Below are 18,732 nucleotides of genomic sequence, written 5' to 3'. Positions count from 1 at the left end.
GGGCAGGAAGGGCTGTCCCCAACCGGCTCGTTTTTGCATCTGGAGGTCTTCCTCTGTTCTGGATGTTATCCCTTTGGCTTTGATCTGTGGGGGAGAACGGTGCCGGGAGCGCTGTCCTGGCAGCTGCTGGCTGCTCCCAGTTAGGACTTCTCCAGCTGAGGTTGTGTGTTGCCACTCTCCCTAGACGTCCTCAGGCCGCTCAGGTCATGTGTCCAGGTCCTGGGCAGGTGTGGGGCTCCTGTTGATCTGCTGCTGCCATGTGGGCCATGGTGCTGCACGACTGGGAAGCATGGAGTCCTTCCTGTCCTAAGATGATGACCCTTAGATGGAGCCGGAGCCCCCCTGCTTCCTGGGGTTGTCATGGAATGGGGTTTGCATGGGACCTTCTAGATGTTTTGTTGTACAGCTCTGGAAATAGCCTGGGCATCTCAGGGTGCGTCGTGGTGCTGCCAGGCTGTACCCATCCGCGCTGGAGAGTGCGCATCCGGGGCGGACCTGTGGCGGCGGGCCCATACCCCTGGGGCCTGCAGGGCATTGCCGGTGTCCCCTGGTGTGTGTGTCCCCCGTCTGCCACTAGCATCCCCCACGGTCCCCCTGCTCTCTTGGTCCCTGTGCTCCCAACTGCACATGGAAATGTCAAACAGTAGACAAAATATTTATAAAATATACGGAACAGAGAAAAAAACACACCCCATCACCCAGCCTCTATGGGCCAAGAGCCCCGAATATTAGCTGTTGTCCTTTGCATGTGTTGTCTTTGGTGAGGGGGTCCTGCTGGGCCACCCCCATGGGCTCTGGAGCCAGACATGTGGCTGAGGTCTTGGGTCTGCAACGTGAGGCTCCGAAACGCTCACGCGAGCGCTGCATGCCGGCCACGGAGAGCAGGCATTTCGACTCAGGAGAACGTTCTGGCCCATGTCCGCCACACCTGCGTGCAACCCGCCGTGGGGTGGCCTGCTGCCGCCCCGGGGAGGCTGGATCCCATTCCGCACGCATGCTGCCCACTTGGGTTTCCTCCTCTGGACCGCTGCTTCGCCTGGGGGGCCCCCCCACTTTTCTCCTGGGCTTTGCTCTCGCTGGTCACACGGGGCCTTTGTTTCCTGCCACGCGTGTCGGCAGTCATTCCCCAGGTGGCTGCTGGCTTTGTACTCTGGCGTCTCGTTGAAGAAATCCTTCCTGTGGTCAAGTGCACAGTACGCATTCACCTTTCCCTCCTCTGCTGCCTTCCCGTTAGTCCATCCAGGAGTCCGGTGCTTGCTTCTGACCCCCCGGTCTGCGGTTCCTGTTAAAGTGCTGTAGATGCTGGTGGTCAGCACTCTGCCCCCCCCCCCCGGGGTGGGTGCCCACTCGTCTGTCCCTTGGGGCGAGCACCCAGGGGTGCAGACCTGTCCTGTGGCCCCACAGTCCGTGTTACTACAGCTGTAGGATAATTCTTCATTTCCAGGAAGGGACACAGCCCAACTTTGTCCTTTAGGAGATCTTGGCCGTTTGCCCTTATGTATAAATACTAGGTGTTTATGGCTGGGGTCAGGACAGGAATGATACTGTGATGCGCTGGATTTCTGGACTTCTTGTGATGCAAGTTTCAAGTTACGAACTTGCCACTTGTCCAGCATTAGGTCTCTGCTGCTCTCTGTGTTGGCTAAAACCCAACTCTGACGCTGAGTACTCCTGTCCATGCGGCCCTGCAGCTGGAGGGCTCGCTCCCCAGCAAGACTGCCCTGGCCCGCGGGCTCCCGCAGGGGGCATCCTGGCGCTGCTCGGCCGCACCGGTCCCCGCGGGGGAGTCCGTGCGGCCGGTGTGGGCTGTGGTGGTGGCCTGCCTGGCTGCAACAGCAGACGGTCCTGTTGACCTCTCTCGCTCAGTCACTCACGGGACGGCTCCTAGAATGCTGAGACGTGCTGCCATTGGGATTTTATAGTTTGATTATAAAGGGTACAAAGCAGGGCCCCAGGGCGAGGTCTGGGGAGCCCGGAGCGCTGAGCCGCGTGCTCTCTGGAACGCCGTGTGTCACCCTCCTGGCCCATCTGAGCCAGCGCTGACGTGCAGTGGGGTGTCATTGCATCGTCCCTGGGATCGCTGGCCATGTGCACGGTGTGACCGTCCCCCTTGTGTCAACCCCCGTGTGGCAGCAGCTCCTGGGAACGACAGTCCGCACCCCAACCCGTGGGGAGTTTCAAGGGCTCCAAGGCTCCCTGCCCGAACTAGGGAGATGGCAAGCAGGCCACCGGACAGCAGATGCCTTCCCACCGGGTGCTGACTCTCTCCCCAGGGGCCAGCTCTTGGAACGTCCAGTACCTGGTACTTGGTCCTCTGACGCTGCTATAAATGGTGTCTCTTTAAATCACTCCAGGGTCAGGAACGTAGAGCAGTGCAGTCAGCTTTGCTCCCGGGAATCTGCTTATCCCTGCCTGAGCTCCATATCCTTTGTGAACCTTGTATGGTCCCGCTGCTGGGACTTTTGTTCCCTGGGTCTCCCGTGTTGAGGTGAGGCGAGCGAGACCACGGCCCTCGTCCCCAACCTCACTGACGGTTTCCCGAGTGCAGCCGCTGTGGTCGAGGCCGAGCTGCTCTGGGGGTTCAGTGTGAACAGACCGAAGCCTCTGCCCTCGTGGAGCTTCTGTCCGGGTGGAGGAAGCACTGGAGAAAGGCAAGGAGCAGGAAGTGTGGGGGCTGGGCAGGCCTTGCTGAGGTGGTGCTGTGAGCAACTGAAGGCTCGAAGGAGCCAGCCTTACAGATACCTGGAGAGAAAAGAAAGTGCCAAGGCCCTGGGGCAGGGCTTTGGCTAAGGCGTGGGGAGCAACAGATGGGACATGGGAGCACCTTGGCATCCACCCGAAGATGTGTGCTGGCGGGCAGAGGGTGCCTCTACCAGCATTTCTCTGAGGGCCGTGGTGGGGCTGCCGGAGAGGCGAAGGGCTTCCCAGTGAGCTGAGCGGGAGGCCCCCCCAGTGAGCTGAGCAGGAAGCCCCCCCAGTGAGCTGAGCAGGAGGCCCCAGCCTCTGCCCCAGCCGGGATCTGAGCTGTGCGTGCAGGGTTGTGGGGAGACAGAAAGGGGCCCACAGAAGGCCCATGGGGCTGGGTTTGGGCAAGTGGAGGTCGAGTTGCCTGTGAAGCACCCCGAGGTGGGGGGGCAGTGGGCAGAGGAACGTCAGGGTAGGTTGAGGCTGGAAATGCACCCTAGGGGGTCGCCAGCATGCAGGGGAGTCCTGCAGGCAGGAGGTGCTCACTGGGCAGTGAGGTCAGGATGGCGGGTGCCGGAGAGGTGCCAGGAGGAGGGGCAGGTGTGCGGGACAGAAGTTTGGCCAGAAGTCACCCCAAATGGGAGCTGGGTCTCCTCACATAGTCTCCTTTGGTGGATTCTGCACAGTTATGTTCTCGACGTGCCGTCTCCTCGGGGCTCCCGCTGCTGGCCGGGCGTAGACGCCTTCTTGCAGAAGCCCATCTGCTGTTGGCAGATAATAAAGGGACTGGAGTATTTGCTCTTTGCGAGTCTGAAGAAGGTAAATTCTAGTATGAGCCTGATGTTTTCAACAGTTACAGGGCTGTTACTTCTCTTGTTCTTCAGCCACTTGGGGAGGGGTCTTTCTTTCCAGTATTTTCTTTTTTTTAAAAGATCTTAAGTCATCTCCACACCCACCACGGGGCTCAAACCCAAAACCCTGAGGTCCAACCACATGCTCCGCCGACTGAGCCGGCCAGACGCCCCTCTTTTTTTCAGAAGGGTCTGGGGTGCCCTCCCGCTCCTGACATCTTGCTGTGGTTCCTACCTTCTCAGCTCCTCGGGGCTGTCATCTTTCTGAACAAGAAGGTGAAGCTGGAAGCTCACCCAAAGCGTCCGGTGTGGAGTGCTGAGTGTGACTGAGGGGACTTCCGTGGTTTCTCTCCTTCGTGTCTTCCCTGCCATGGACTGACTTCCCGTCAGGCGTGAGCACAGAGCCCGGGCGTCTGCCGTCCTTGCTCCTGACTCCCGACCCAGGGCCCCTGCTGCCCTCAGAGGGGTTTTATTTGGAAGTATTTCTTTAGGGCTCTGTGACCTGTTTTCCTCTGGGCAGGGGGGTCTGTCTGCTCTTGGACGTGGCCCTGGGTCACGTGCTGGTCCCGTGTGGTGCACTTCTCTGCAGCTAGGAAATCGCTCGGGCTTTACCAATCTTAAAAATGTTTTATTAGGTGAGGGTCACAGTAGTGACCCAAGTGTACAGTTCAGGGACACTGAGCACTCCCACACCCCTAGTAACCCCATGCTTTTCATCATTAATCGGTTAGTAAAACCGTAAAAGGTTTCTCCTGGTTCACCTACTTCTACGGACGCTCATTCTGAGTTGGAGCAGCAGAGAGGCCTGGGAAGAACTGGATCTTGGTTGGTCTAGGACAGAGTCTGGTGTAGGGGCTGCACCCCTGTGTGAGTCCAGGACTGTGTGTGAAGGGTCAGCCCTTAGCAGAGGTGGGGGTCAAGCCCATGTGGGGTCCCACTGTGGCCAGGTGGGTGTTGGGTGGGGGGGAGAGGAGACAGGACGCTGCGTCTGTTCCTTCCCTGGCCCAGAGAGGTTTCTCATCTGTCAGCTAATATAAGTTGGAACCCAACTTCTTAATAAGCTTCTGTTGAAGCAACGAATGTCTCGGGTCTAGTCTGGGGCAGGGGGGTGGGGGGTGGGGGACGGGCTGTCACTGGGGAAAAAGAATACTGCTTTACACTTGACCCTGTAAGTAACACCGTAATTCAGAAATTGAAAGGAAAATAGGTAACGTCACAAAAATTAGATTTTTTTTTTAAATTAAAAAAATTTTGAGCGCGCGTGAGCAAGCCGGCGGAAGGGTGCAGAGGGAGAGAATCTAAAGCAAAATCCCCCCCTTCCCGAATGTGAAGCCCAATGTGGGGCTCAGTCTTGTGACCCTGAGATCATGACCTGAGCCGAAACCAAGAATCCTGATGCTTAACCGACTGAGCCACCCAGGCACCCTAAGAAATAGAGGTTTGAATTCTCCTGAAGAGGTAGACAGCCTGGATGACCCATCACCAAGGATGCAGGAGGCGCAGAGTGCATGCTTCCCCCACGGAATCACCTGTGTTCAGAACAGCCCACCCGTGTTCAGAACAGCCCACCCATGTGGCATTCTTCAGCACAGACCACAGCGTAAGCCACACAACTAGTCATTGTGAATTTTAAAAGACCAAAACAATGAAGTATGTTCGTTAACTCCAGCAGAATTATTTCCCCGCGGCAGAATGAAGTCTGGACGCCCCCGCCTCCGGAAAGAACAACTCTCTGAACAGCATGTGGGTCAGGAGGAGTGAAAATTGAAAGTACACCAATGTTTGTGGGACACAGCAAAGCCCAGAGCCTCACACATCTGCACAGAAAAGAAGAAAGGCCTCTATCTTAAAAACTAGAGAAAAGAGCAAACAAAACACAAAGAAGAAAAAGGAAAATCAGCAAAATAGAAAACAGAAAACCCAAAAGTTAGTTCTTTGAAAAGATCACGAAGTTGACAAACCCACAGTTAGACTGGCCAACAAAGAACACACATCACCAAAATCACGCAGGAGAGGGGACAGCGCTACCCCTCCCCTCACGGAACTAAGTGTCAGGACTCTCAGGGAATGTTAGGAAAACAACCCTGGCCAGTTCCTAGAAAGGCACAAATCACGTAAATGGACTCAGAAGGAAACAGTAAATGAGAATAGACTGTAGCAAGAAATCAAACTGATACGAGGTCTGAAGTCTTCATGCAGAGGAAGAGCCCAGCAGCTCCACCGAGCATTCTGTCCATGACACCACTCACTCACAAACTAGGAAAAAAACAGAGGGAGCTTCCCCACCCCTCCTGAGAGGCGAGTGTTGTCCCGACACCAAAGCCACAGACGTCACGAAAGAAGACTAGAGATCAGTGTCCCTTGTGAACCGTGAGATGTCAAATTCGCAATAAAAGATCAGTAACCCAAGTACGGCAACATCATGCAGCATGACCAAATATTTATCACAGGAATGTCAGTCGGCTAGACATGCAACAATCAACAAACATCGTAGCCCATCCTCATGGAGTAAAGGACAAAATCCACAGGATCAGCTCAATGGAAGCAGCAAAACACTGGACAAACCCAAACACACCCATAAGAAGTGTCCAATCACGAACAGAAGGCAGCTTCCTGGGCCTCAGGATAAAAGACACCCGCATGAAGGTCTCAACAGCAGAGCATCCCATGGTGACAGACCTGGTGCTCGAGGCAGTAAGTCAGACCCCAGCCGCTCCAGACTCAAAGTGCCTGCCGGGCTGCTTCCTCCTGGAGGCCCCGGAGAGCCTGCTTCCCCGCCCGGTCCTCCTGCCAGAGGTGCCCTCGTTCCTTGGCTCCTGATGTCCTTCCCATATATTCCAACACCAGCAGCTGTGGGTGGAAGCCTCCCATGGTCTCCCACCTGCCCCCGGAGCCCCCTCTTCCACTGTTAAGGACCTCTGTAATGACACTGGGTCCACCTCGAAAATCCACGTTAGTCCCACTGTCTAGGCCAGCCGATTAGCAACCTCTACTCCCTTTTGCCATGTGGCCGAACACGGTCGTGATTGTAGAGGTGAGGACGGCTATCCCTCTGAGAGCATTATTCTGTCACAGTGTCCGAATTCATGGTGACCGACTGAACACTCACCTCTAAAACCAGGAGTGAGGCGAGGCATGTCTGCACTTGCCCCTGTACTCGGCGTGGTACTGGACGTGCAGTAAGACCAAAGAAACCACAAAAAAACCACAACAGAATGCAAACTAGAAAGGAAGAAGGAAAAATGTCCTTATTCATAGACTAGATGACCCCATAAGGAGCTAATCCTAGGGATCCAGATATACATACGAACCCAGGACTGATAAGTTTGTTTAGCCAAGTCCAGGATACAAGATTAGTGAAAAAAAAAAACCCATTCCATTTCTACATGCTAATAACTGGAAATGGAATTAAGATGATTCCATTCACAGTAGCACCAAACTAATAAAATACTTAGAAATTACTTTATCGAAAACAGTGCAAGATTTATAAAGAAGATCTAAGTAAACAGAAAGGTGCTCTGTATCCCTTGATTAAAAGATTTTTGTGATCCAGTGTGAGGCACACAGAAAGCATGAGCCAGAAAAGAAAAAAATAATAGAGTGGAGCTTAGTCAAAATAAACTTTTGCATTTTAAGAGACAGTATGTCTTTTTTTTTTTTCCTCAAAGTAGGCTCTACAGCCAGCATGGAGCCCCATGCGGGGCTTGAACTCACGACCTGGAGATGGAGACCTGAGCTGAGATCAAGAGTCTGACGCTTAATTGACTGAGCCACCCAGGTGCCCCATTTTTTAAAATATGGATAACCCACAGACTGGGAAAAATATTTGCAAATATTATACCTGATGAGCTATAATCCATAAAGTCTTGGAACTCAGAAAACTTAAGAGCGAGCAAGACTTAGATAGAGCTCGCACCCAGGATGACAGAGCTGAGCGCCCTGGGAAACGGTGCTGAGCGTTAGTTGTCAGACACAGACTCAGAATAGCCGGGCGTGTGAAAATGCACGCCCAATGCTGGTCAGGATGTGCAACCACTGGAACACTCGTACTTCCAAAGATTTTTAAAAAGTTAGACCTAAGGGGTGCCTGGCAGGCTCAGTCAGTGGAGTGTGCGGCTCTGGATCTTGGGGTCGTGAGTTTGAGCCCCACGTTGGGTGCAGAGATGACTTAAAATCTTTAAAAGTTACACCTAAATACCACATGAGCCAGCAACTCCACTTGTAAGAATCTACCCAAGAAGCATGAAACACGTCCATACGGAGAGTCGTAGACAAATGCTGGCAACAACGTCCCAGCAGCCCCCGGATGGAACAATCCAGACGTCCGTCAGCTCAGCGGGTGAACGGATCCAGCGGCGGCCCATCCCTGCCATGGCCTGCTGTTCGGCCACAGCTCGGCTCGAAGGACTCCAGGCTGCTGTGTGGGTGAGCACAGAAAGCCCGCCCGCTGGCCACGGGGAGACACACGAGCTCCCAAGGCTGGAGCGGGGGGCCGTGTACCTGGTCCCAGTAAGGCCATTTTAGGGGAGGACTGTCGGTGGCGGCGTCGCACTTGTCAACGCCCTTCAGAAGTTCTCAGCCTCGACAGACGGAAAGTGGAACAGAGGAAGACTAGAGGGAACAGTATCAAAAAGTTAGAAGCCATCCAGGAAAAACTCAACAGCGTGCACAAGATCGTGACAGAGGCGTATGGAAATGCTGAGCGACACCAGGGAAGATCTGAGGAGGAGACTGTGCACCACGTGCAGGGGCGTGGGGTCCGTCCTGCACAAACTTCAGCACAACCCACACTCCCACAGGCTCTGGTTTCGGTTCAGACACTGGCGAGCTGCTCGCTCGGCCTAGGAGGGCTCGCACGGGGTCCCGCACACGTTCCCCCACCTCCAGGCTCGTGGGCAGGGGACCCGACGTGTTCCCGGGGTGCTTCAAGAGCATTATGTTTAAGTCCACGTGCCACAGTGGCCGTGAAACCACCAAGACTGAGAAGTTCAGCTCAACGCAGAACGTCTTGGGAAACCGCGTTAAAACGAACTCTTGCCAGAAATGACGAAGAGAGCGGAAAGGCATGCTCCGGGGCAGAAGGATACGCTGCCCACGTACGCCTGGTGAAGGACTTGCACCCCTCCCCCACCCGCCCACCGCTGGCTGATGAGCCTGAGGGGCCGTGGTCCCGCTGGTGTTGGAGAAGACCAACGGAATGAAAGCCACCATCCACTCACCTTCGGGCCTTGGGAACAGAGAGGGTGGCGATGGGGTGTGCAGGACACTCCTCGGCCCCAGAATGTGGTGACCTGCTAACTACTCGGGAAGGCTCGACCTCATCTGCCGAGAAGACACGCACCTGGATCCCAGTAAGTCCACTGAGGGCCCACAAGCTCGCGGCACTGTCCACGGGCAGTAGGTGGGTGAGTGAGTCCTAAGGCGCGAGCGAGGATGTGGGGACAGCTGTGTGTACGAGCTGGCTGAATCGCACGTCCCACAAGCAGCCAGACCCAGCACTTGCGTGGGTCCCCACACACCTGACGCCAGATGCCTCGGGGAGACCCTCAGGGGGCCGACTCCCTGAGTGGTGGGGGCTGACTGCGGGTGTTGCTGCAGCCAGCACCCGCCCCAGCAGCCAGGTCCCGTGGAGCGTTTCGGCCATGCAGGCCCAGCCGGGGTTTACAGAAAGAGCCCTGTCCCCTCCCGCTGCACACCCTCCCTTCCCAGCCGGGGGGAAAGCTTTGCGGAACGTGCTGAGTCGGCACTTTGTGCTCTGTAAACGCGTGTTTACCGTGTCAATTTCTGGGCGTGCACTTTCTCTGGCAGATCTATAATTTCTCAGAACAGAGGCTGAGAACCGACCTGGAAATCAATCAAAGCTCAATAAAGGGACAGATAAAGCCGCCCCCACCCCTGGCACCAGGAGCTGTGGGCCAGACAGGGGCGAAGCGGGGGTGGGGGGAACGGAGAGGGGCGCCGTAGCTGCCCCCAAGCCCTCCCTGCCGCGCTGCCTCCGCCTGGCCAGGAAGTACACTGCAGAGTCTCCCGAACCTCCACCAGCCCTGCCCCTTCTCTCAAGGGGAGCCCGGCCGTGCCCTCGTCCACTCGCCTCTGCCCTGCTGCTCGAATCACCTCTTCCTGGGGGCTGGCCACGCGCAGTGCAGCCCTCCAGCCCTGCCTCTACCGAGGACCCCTCCCCGGCTGTGGCAGCCGCGCCCAGGGTGGGTGGATGAGGGTGCGGCCGGGCTCCCTTTGCTTGAGCAGCCAGAGGCCATGCTGGCTGTCAACTTTCTTCCCCGCCTGACCTGGGGCTGACCTCAGGCCATGCACTGGGCGGTCATCCTGTGAAGAACGGGCTGGTCATGGCCCCCCAGGAGCTCTGGAGGACAGCTTGGGTCCCAGAGCAGGTGGAGGCTGGTTCTGTGGCCACAAGACCTGGCCCCCAAGGCCAGGCCTCCCTCCACTCTTTCTGGGAGGGCAGTGCTAGGGAAAGCAAACACGAGGGGGCCGGGGTCCCTGCCGGGTGTTCCTAGAAAAGATTGGGGGGAGGAGGAGTGGTCAGACACCAGCTGACCCTGAGGTCCCAGAAACAGGCTGGGCGGGGCCCCGCGGAGTCCTAATGAGGACCCCACCCAGGTTGTTAGGAAATGGGCAGGGGGAAGGAGGGGGGTGGTCAGCGTGCCAGTCCCATCTCCCACTTAACTCCCACATGGCCGTCTGCTGAGCGGGAGGTCCCCCACAGCTGTCGGAGGGGCCCCCACCCAGGGGCTGGGGGCCAGCCAAACCTGAAGGTGGCTTTGGGGTGAACATGGCCCCCCAGCCTCTCCCCTGTGCCGTCTGCATCCTGGGCATTTGGGGCTGATGCTGGGCGCCGGGCACGAGAGGGTTAATGGAATCCGGGCCAGTGGGGCTGGGCTGGGCTGGCCAGCGACAGGGTGCTGGCTGCCCCAGCAGTGGGGGAATCAGAGGGCACGAGCAGCCGGCCCCAGCAGACGCACTCAGCTCGCGGCCCGCCTGTGGCCTTTCTGCACGCGGGATGGCCCCGATTAGAGGTGAGGTGCCCCCAGGGCCCCAGCCCCTCACTCTGGGGGCAGCTAACCCTGTGCCCCCCGAGCCCATGGGCAGCCCTAGGGAGGGCTCAGCCTGGGGTGGGCCAACAGCCCAGTGTTGCTGCTGCCGGCCGAGGGATGCGCCCTCAGGCTCCTCCACTCCCTCTGCCCACCTCCCCTCTGGTCCCAGGGCCCAGGCCGGGGCGCCGGGCAAGAACGTGAGTCTCCTCACACCTCACCCCGGAGACCATTCCCTGGGCTGGGCTGCTTCCCTCACAGCCCCTCACGGGCCAGGCCCCTGTCACCCCATCCCCCTTGGGGCCCAGCCCCGTGCGGGGGGAGGTGCATCCTCTAGTGCTGTCTCTGGCCTCAGACACCCCGAGCCCTCGGGCAGGGATGGGCCCCAATTTGGTGGGCAGCCCCGGGCATGATGCAGGTTTTGGGGTGTTGGTGTGGGGCCCAGCGCCCTTTGTCCTGAAACACCCCTGACCCCTGGTGAGTTGAGGGTGTGTAGTCTCTGTCTGCCCTGAGGCAGGTGCCCTGCTCCTCTCCCTGCCCAAGAGCCGGGCTACGTTCCTGGACGTGGGACACACACGCCAGGGAGCACACGGGCGAGGGCCCCCCAGTCCGGGAGCCTAACTGGGGTGGTGTGCGCCTGCTCACTGGCCAGCCCTCAAGGGCAGGAAGCACATACCTACTCAGGCCTTCCCCAGGCCCACCTGGCGGCAGGGCCCCACTCAGTGTCCACGTTGGGGATGCAGACGGCCATACGGCCGAATGGCCAGGCGCCCCTACCCTCAGTTCTCTCCAGACCAGGCATCACGACCCTAGCGGGCCTGGCCTGCAGGGTGGAAAGGGCAGTCGGTTCTGAGACGGACAACGTCCCAGCTGTCCTGCCCGGCTCTGCTTCCAACTCTGGCGGGGAGAGAGCGCAGCTCTGAGCTCCCCCCTTCCTCCGGGCCCTCAGCGGCACCGCCTCTTCCGGTCACGTGCTGCGGCCCGGGGCGAGCCCCACGAGTTCCACGCTGGAGCGCATGTGCGGGCTGCGCCCTCGCCCCGGGGCTCACGCCCTCTGGCCCCTCTCCCTGCAGGAGGCCCGGCCCTGGCCGTGCTGCTAGTCTGCTGGGCAGCGCTGGGCCCCTGCGGCCCCGAGGGAGCGGAGCCCGGGGCTCCGGGGGCCGCCGAGGGCCTGCAGTGCCCGGCCATCTGCACCTGCGGCCACGACGACTACGTGGACGAGCTCAGCGTCTTCTGCAGCTCCCGGAACCTCACACGGCTGCCCGACGCCATCCCGGACGGTGCCAGGGCCCTGTGGCTGGACGGCAACAATCTGTCCTCCGTCCCCGCGGCCGCCTTCCGCAATCTCTCCGGCCTCGCCTTCCTCAACCTGCAGGGCAGCGGGCTGGCCAGCCTGGAGCCGCAGGCACTGCTCGGCCTGCAGCAGCTCCGGCACCTGCACCTGGAGCGGAACCAGCTGCGCGGTCTAGCGGCCCGCACCTTCCTGCACACGCCGGGCCTGGCCTCCCTCGGCCTCAGCAACAACCTGCTCGGCCGGGTGGACGAGGGCCTCTTCCAGGGCCTGGCCCGCCTCTGGGACCTCAACCTCGGCTGGAACAGCCTGGCCGTGCTCCCCGACGCCGCCTTCCAAGGCCTGGCTAACCTGCGCGAGCTGGTGCTGGCGGGCAACAAGCTGGCCTACCTGCAGCCCCCGCTCTTCTGCGGCCTGGCCGAGCTCCGCGAGCTGGACCTGAGCAGGAACGCCCTGCGGAGCGTCAAGGCCAACGTGTTCGTCAAGCTGCCCAAGCTCCAGAAGCTCTACCTGGACCACAACCTCATCACTGCCGTGGCCCCCGGCGCCTTCCTGGGCATGAAGGCGCTGCGCTGGCTAGACCTGTCACACAACCGCGTGGGCGGCCTCCTGGAGGACACCTTCCCCGGCCTGCTGGGCCTGCACGTCCTGCGCCTCTCGCACAACGCCATCGCTGGCCTGCGGCCGCGCACCTTCAAAGACCTGCACTTTTTGGAGGAGCTGCAGCTCGGCCACAACCGCATCTGGCAGCTGCCCGACAAGGCCTTCGAGGGCCTGGGCCAGCTGGAGGTGCTCACGCTCAATGACAACCAGATCCGGGAGATGGAGGCGGGCGCCTTCCTCGGCCTCCTCAGCGTGGCCGTCATGAACCTCTCCGGGAACTGCCTGCGGACACTCCCGCAGCAGGTGTTCCACGGCCTGGGCCGGCTGCACAGCCTGCACCTGGAGCGCAGCTGCCTGGGCCGCATCCGGCCACACGCCTTCGCGGGCCTCTCGGGCCTGCGCCGCCTCTTCCTCAAGGACAACGGCATCGTGGCCGTGGAGGAGGAGGGCCTGGGGGGGCTGGCGGAGCTGCTGGAGCTGGACCTCACAGCCAACCAGCTCACGCACCTGCCCGGCCAGGTCTTCCAGGGCCTCGGCAAGCTGGAGTACCTGCTCCTCTCCGGCAACCGGCTGGCGGCGCTGTCAGCGGACTCCCTGCGGCCCCTGCGGCGCGTCTTCTGGCTGGACGTCTCGCACAACCGCCTGGAGGCCCTGCCTGAGGCCGACCTGCCCCAACTGCGCTACCTGAGCCTCAGGAACAACTCCCTGCGGACCTTCACGCCACAGGCCCCTGGCCTGGAGCGCCTGTGGCTCGAGGGCAACCCCTGGCACTGTGGCTGCCCCCTGCGGGCCCTGAGGGCGCTGGCCCTGCAGCAGCCCAGCGTTGTCCCGCGCTTCATGCAGGCCGCGCCGGAGGGGGACGACGGCCAGCCACCCGTGTACGCTTACAACAACATCACCTGCGCCAGCCCCCCGGGCGTCTCGGGCCTCGACCTGCGTGACGTCGCCGAGGCTCACTTCGCTCACTGCTGACCGAGGCGCGCCTGGCCCAATGCTGCCCCGGGGTCACAACGGCGTCCCCCTCGGGGCGGGGGGGACACGGTACAGCCACGGGGTCCTGCTGGCGTGGGCACCGCCACCACACAGGCCCCGGCCCCCCGCCGTCCCTCATTAAAAGCCATCTAACAGGGATGCCTGGGTGGCTCAGTTGTTAAGCCTCTGCCTTTGGCTCAGGTCATGATCCCAGGGTCCTGGGATCGAGCCCCGCATCGGGCTCCCTGCTTGGCGGGAAGCCTGCTTCTCCTGCTCCCACTCCCCCTGTTCGTGTTCCCTTTCTCACTGTGTCTCTGTCAAATAAATAAAATCTTTAAATAAAAAAAAAAATAAAAACCATCTGACACACGCGTGTGACCACAGCAGTGTAGCTTTGGCGGGGGAGGAAAGCTGGGCCCACGCCCTCAGCCCACGTCCCTCCCGGGGATGCCCACCTGCATGTGAGGGGGAGCAGCACCCCCTGCCGTTGTCCAGAGCCCCAGCACCTCAGCTGTCCTCTCTGGCAGCGTCCTCGGAGGCCCTGGTCCTGGGAAGCTGGGCAGAGCCGGGGCGGCCACTGCTCGGGGCCAGTGTGGATGTGGGTTCTCACTCCCCGGCCCCCCGCCAACACCCCCCTCCCACCCCAGCAGCCCTGCCCCTGCCCTCTTGTTCCATGCCAGGAAGTGTCTGTCCATGGCACACTTGGACCCGTCACCCCTGCCCTGGGGGCCACCCTGTCTCCTCTGCCGACACCCCAACCTCTTCCCTTGGGAAGAGCGCCGTGCAGCCCTGTCCCACTTGCCCTCTTGGCCTCCCTGGGGTTCCTGCACCTCACTCCCAGCTCTGCCCAGGCTCCGCGGCATGGAAGGTGTGGAGGGCGATCGGGGATGGGCAGTGACCTGCGCCGGGCTGAGCCTCCCCCAAGAGCACGCGTTTCTCCACCATCACCAAGTCCTCCACACTCTGTCCCCAAACTTGACCCAGACGTCTGCAGGGGCCTGCGGGCTGGGCATCAGGGGGCAAGGCTGGCTGTCATGGAGTGCGCCAGCATGCTAAGGCGCAGGCGGGACCAGGGCGCCACACTCTGAAAGCATCAGACCTGTAGCTGCGGCAGGGGAACGTTTAATTGTGGGTTCCTCTGAAGTTAACAAGTCTGACACTTCACAAGATGCTCCCCGCTGTCACCAGCATCACTCAGGGTGGCCCTGAGGACGGCGGACGCCCCAGGGATTTTACAGACGCGCAGGCTTCGTGCCCCGCGTGGAGCCTGGGCTGCCAGCCACAGCCCGGCCGTGGGTCGGGGGCACGTGAGCACCGTGACAGGAAGAGCGGACGTGCTGTCACCTGAGAGTTCAGCCGCCAGGACCCCACACCTTCCCCTGGGACCTGCCACCGGCCCACCGGGCAGAACCACCCACTGTCGGCGTGGCTCCGGGGGCAGGGTGACGCCCGCACGGCCACAGCCTCTGCTTAGGCCTGTGTGCACGGTGCCAGGAGACGTGAGAGGGGGGCTGCCTTGGTTAGGAGAGCCGAGCAGGCGCCTCGCTCATAACCTTCTGGGCTATGGAGAAGAGTGCGGGGAAGGCAGGACTCTTAGGGAAGTCCCTGATGAAGTCTTGACCTTCCTCCAGGCTCCTCGTGAGCTCAGGGTCCAGAGGCACAGAGCCTGCGAAGGGAGACAGCAGGGGAGGGGCCGTGAGGGCGGCGGAGGGCAAGGGGCCAGCTTCCCAGCCCCATCCCGCACGGGGCTCCCAGGCCAGCCTCTGGCTCCCGTGGGCGCCCACTCAAGCCTGGCTGCCCGCTGCCATCTCTCATGCCCACCGGGCGCGGGGAGCTCAGAGCCCCAGAGCAGAGGCCGAGCGGCGGCCCTGCTGTGCTCACCCAGGAAGGGGACTCCGGCGAGGCTGGCCAGCACCTCCCCGCCTCCCCGGGAGAAGACGTTGGTGCATTCCTAGAACACAGATGTGCGGCCCCCCTTAAGGAACCTCTCACACACTCGAGGGGCAGGTCCAAGGGTGTCCTCGCCCCCCACAGCACGCCTGACCCTCTGCCCCGCGCCCCGCAAGGGCTGGTGACTGCCCGCCAAGTCCCCAGGACTCACTGCACAGTGTGGGCAGACGAAACCACTCATGTTCTCCACGACCCCAACCACCTGCAGCCCTGTCTTCCTACAGAAGGTCAGCTCCCGCCTCACGTCCCCCACGGACACTGCCTGAGACCAGGAAATAGGGGACAGTGGGTCAGTGGGTAACTTTAAAGTGCACCACCGAGGGAGTAAAGGCCCAGGAGCAGCGCCAGGTCCCAGGTGAGGTCGAGGACAGCGGGCAACGTAAAGGTGCTCCTGCAGTACCTGGGGCGTGGTGACCACGAGGGCCCCCAGCGGGCTGTAGGGGCGCAGAGCCTCCACGGCGGCCATGTGCTCGTCAGAGGTCCCTGGTGGGGTGTCCACAACCAGGTAGTCCAGCTGTCCCCAGGCCACGTCAGCCACGAACTGCTTTATCAGCGCTGCAAGGACCCAGGGGGCTCACTGGGGGCTCAGTGGGGTCTCACCGAGCCCCTCGCCTCCGGCACAGAGGGGCCTCTGCCCGTCCCGGGCCCGCCCAACAGCAGCAGAGCAAGCCATTCCTCACGGAGGGTGGGACGCGCACAGCGCGGGCCCCACAAGCACCCCTCTCTTCCCGGCTGTGGGGCCACCCTTGCCCGTCCGAGACTTCCGCTCAGGCCTGAGCCAGGAGCTGTGACCCTCCTGCGGTGTCCGTGCTCGGACTCAGGCTCACCTCCAGCTTCGGCAGCAGGAGAGCCAGTGACCTGCAGCGTCAGGCCGCGTCAGCACGTCCCGCAAGCAGCCCCTGCGCTGAGCCTGCCGCCTTCCCCTCCCACCGCCAATTACAGGGCTTGGTGGGGCCTGCGGGTGCGGAGGGCCCAGTGCCCAGGCTCAGCACCCCACCCCCATGCCGGGTGGCCTCAGGTCCGAGCAGAACCCTTCCCGCTCAGGGACATGGATGGGGTTCCTCCTACTCTCAACTCCCATGCGGGCCTGACCACTCAGATGAGCAGCAGGACTGTTTGAAAAGAACTAGCTGTTGGGGTCTCCGGCTTTACCCAAGAACCCTGGGGAGGAGGGCCCGCAGCTCCCACGGGACTTTCTAATTGACTTTTTATTGAGCACCGCGGCGGCAGCTGGGAGGCGCGAGAGGGCTGACCATGCCGTCCCCCACCCATCATTACCGTTCTTCTTAGGGCCCCTCCACACCACAGCCTCATCTGGGCTCTCCAGCAGGAAGCCCACGGACATGAGGGAGATGCTCTGCTCCTGGTCCACAAAGACGGGGACCCAGCCACTGTCACACTGGTGCACGGCCCTGCCCTGTGCCCGAAGCATGCGGGGGATGCTGGGGCCACACAGGTCCACGTCGAGGATCCCCACCTGCAAGGAGGCAGGACGTCCACGAGGGGGAGGGGTAGGAGCAGAGGGTCGGTCTGTGCAGGGGCAAGGCTGGGGGTGCTCACCTTCTTGCCTGCATGGCGCAGGGCCAAGGCCAGCTCCGTGGAGATGGTGCTTTTCCCGACCCCCCCCTTTCCTGAGAGGACAAGGATGATGTGCCGGACACCTGCCAGGTTTCCAGGCTCTGGTCAGAAGAGGGCAGGAGAGCAGAGAATCCCCTTCACACCAGATGCTTTTGGAGGCTCAGTCAGAAGGATCACAAGCACCTCCCACGTCCCAAATTCTGAGACCTGCCCCTTTGCCCTGATGGAAGCAAACACCCCCAGTTGGGAGGTCTTCTGGAGGGCCGGCCCCAGACCAGACCCGTGGCTTCCCTGAAGGCGCTATCTCAAATCGCCCCTCTCTGCTGAGAGCACATGTGTAACTGCGCACCTGTGAGCTCACACACACACCCAGGCGATATGAACTGAGAGGGGCTGCAGGCTCCCAGCTGATTCCAGGGGGAAACAGAGCCGTCATGACAGGCATGAGGTGCATCTGTGCTGGGGCGGCCCCCACCCCCACTCCTAGGATCCAGATCTGATCCCTAGGTGCTCAACTGCTCTCCTGGGGTCAGAGCACTCAAGGCAGCCCTGGCTTCCAGTTCTCAGGAGGAACGCTTACAGCTCTAGGAAAGCATGGGCGCATACCCAACTCTCTGGCTCAGACCAGCCTTGAACCGCAAGCACACAAGGGCGGCCATGGGATGGTCGTTCAGCCCCGGGCCCAACAACCGTGGCTCTCTGTTGGCCAGGGGCCATTCTGCCCCGACTCTTCCTTCCAACGAGCCTAACGTGTCACTGAAGAACTACCATCCCAACTCCTGCCCCTCCCAGGGGTTGCCATCTGCACCCACACAACCCTCAGTCCCTCTGCAAGACCCTAACGTTGCCTCAGTACCCTCCGACCTCACCGTCTGCACTCCTGCCCAACCTCCAACAAGCTACTCTCCCCACCACCCTCCACGCAATCCCGTGTCCTTGGGGGGCTCCACAAAGGACACCCTGGCCCTCCTCCAGACTCTCCTCTCAGAGAGAGGTGCAGAGGCCCCCGCCTCCAACGCCTCGCGGGGAGGAGCTGAGAGGGGCCCCGGGCCTGGCTCTCGGCAGGTCCTGGTCACCGAGGCCGGCAGCAGCCCCGGGGCAGCACGCCACACCTACTTGCACCCGCTCGCAACATGCTGGAACGCCACTTCCACGAAGAATCAACAATACGTGGCGCTCTGGCTCCCCTTCCTGGGACCCCCGCTCCAACCACAGCTCTGCCGCCACCAGGCCACCGAACCAAGGCCGCCGGGCGCAGCAAGACGTGGCTGGCCCCCTCCAAGCACCCTGCGTGCGCCCTATGGGCGCCCACGAGAGCTCCCCTGAACACCGGGGGCCGCGACCAGCAGCGGCGGACCGGCCCCTCCCGCTCCCGCCAGCCCCGCGCACTCACCGACCGCCGCCTCCATCCCGCCCGCGGCGCCGCACAGCCTCCGTCGTCTGCCCCCAACCTCTCGCCCCGCGCAGCGCCCTCCCCCTAGCCGTTCTGATAGGCCCACCGGCGCTCCACTCAGCCAATCACATATCACGTAAGGTGCACGCACTTCCGGCACCGACGATGAACCGGAAATGGACTCATTTCCGTGTCAGTCCCTGCCTCGCCCCGCGTCCAATGGGCACACGGGCCCTCTCTCCGACGGTTTGAGAGCTGACCAATGGGAAATGTGGAGTCAGGATTGACAGGTCCGGCAACCTTTCGGTAGTAGGCATGTGCCGCGCGGCCCGTCCCCTGCCCGCTCCCGAGCAGCCAGCA

At 61.2% G+C, this 18,732-nt stretch overlaps 2 protein-coding genes across 8 annotated transcripts; one reads left to right on the top strand and one right to left on the bottom strand.

Annotated features, from left to right (window-relative positions):
• Positions 1-471: 471 nt before the first annotated feature.
• NUBP2 (nucleotide binding protein 2) lies at positions 472-18,437 on the bottom strand. 7 transcript variants are annotated; one of them, XM_021698189.1, is made up of 7 exons: positions 18,373-18,437; positions 16,962-17,080; positions 16,680-16,878; positions 15,802-15,956; positions 15,553-15,663; positions 15,333-15,402; positions 14,562-15,117 (listed from the first exon to the last, which is right to left on the bottom strand). In XM_021698189.1, the coding sequence occupies exons 1-7, from the start codon at positions 18,386-18,388 to the stop codon at positions 14,972-14,974; spliced, it is 816 nt and encodes a 271-aa protein (XP_021553864.1). In that variant the 5' UTR covers positions 18,389-18,437; the 3' UTR covers positions 14,562-14,971. The 7 variants fall into 7 exon arrangements, with proteins under 7 accessions (XP_021553861.1, XP_021553862.1, XP_021553864.1 ...); XM_021698192.1 differs by having other exon boundaries at positions 16,680-16,764; XM_021698190.1 differs by having other exon boundaries at positions 16,962-17,062; positions 18,373-18,410.
• IGFALS (insulin like growth factor binding protein acid labile subunit) lies at positions 10,416-13,600 on the top strand. Its single transcript, XM_021698185.1, has 2 exons — positions 10,416-10,570; positions 11,659-13,600. Exons 1-2 carry the CDS (start codon positions 10,555-10,557, stop codon positions 13,449-13,451), a joined length of 1,809 nt encoding a protein of 602 aa, XP_021553860.1. The 5' UTR covers positions 10,416-10,554; the 3' UTR covers positions 13,452-13,600.
• Positions 18,438-18,732: the final 295 nt, after the last annotated feature.

This window comes from Neomonachus schauinslandi, chromosome 5 (genome assembly GCF_002201575.2).
Source record: "Neomonachus schauinslandi chromosome 5, ASM220157v2, whole genome shotgun sequence".
Lineage (NCBI taxonomy): Eukaryota > Metazoa > Chordata > Mammalia > Carnivora > Phocidae > Neomonachus > Neomonachus schauinslandi.
This window is presented reverse-complemented; position numbering and strand designations above follow the sequence as displayed.

Excerpts from the sequence above, each read along its gene's own strand:
- NUBP2 (XM_021698186.1), bottom strand. The coding sequence starts at position 1,679 with ATGGACAGGAGTACTCAGCGTCAGAGTTGGGTTTTAGCCAACACAGAG.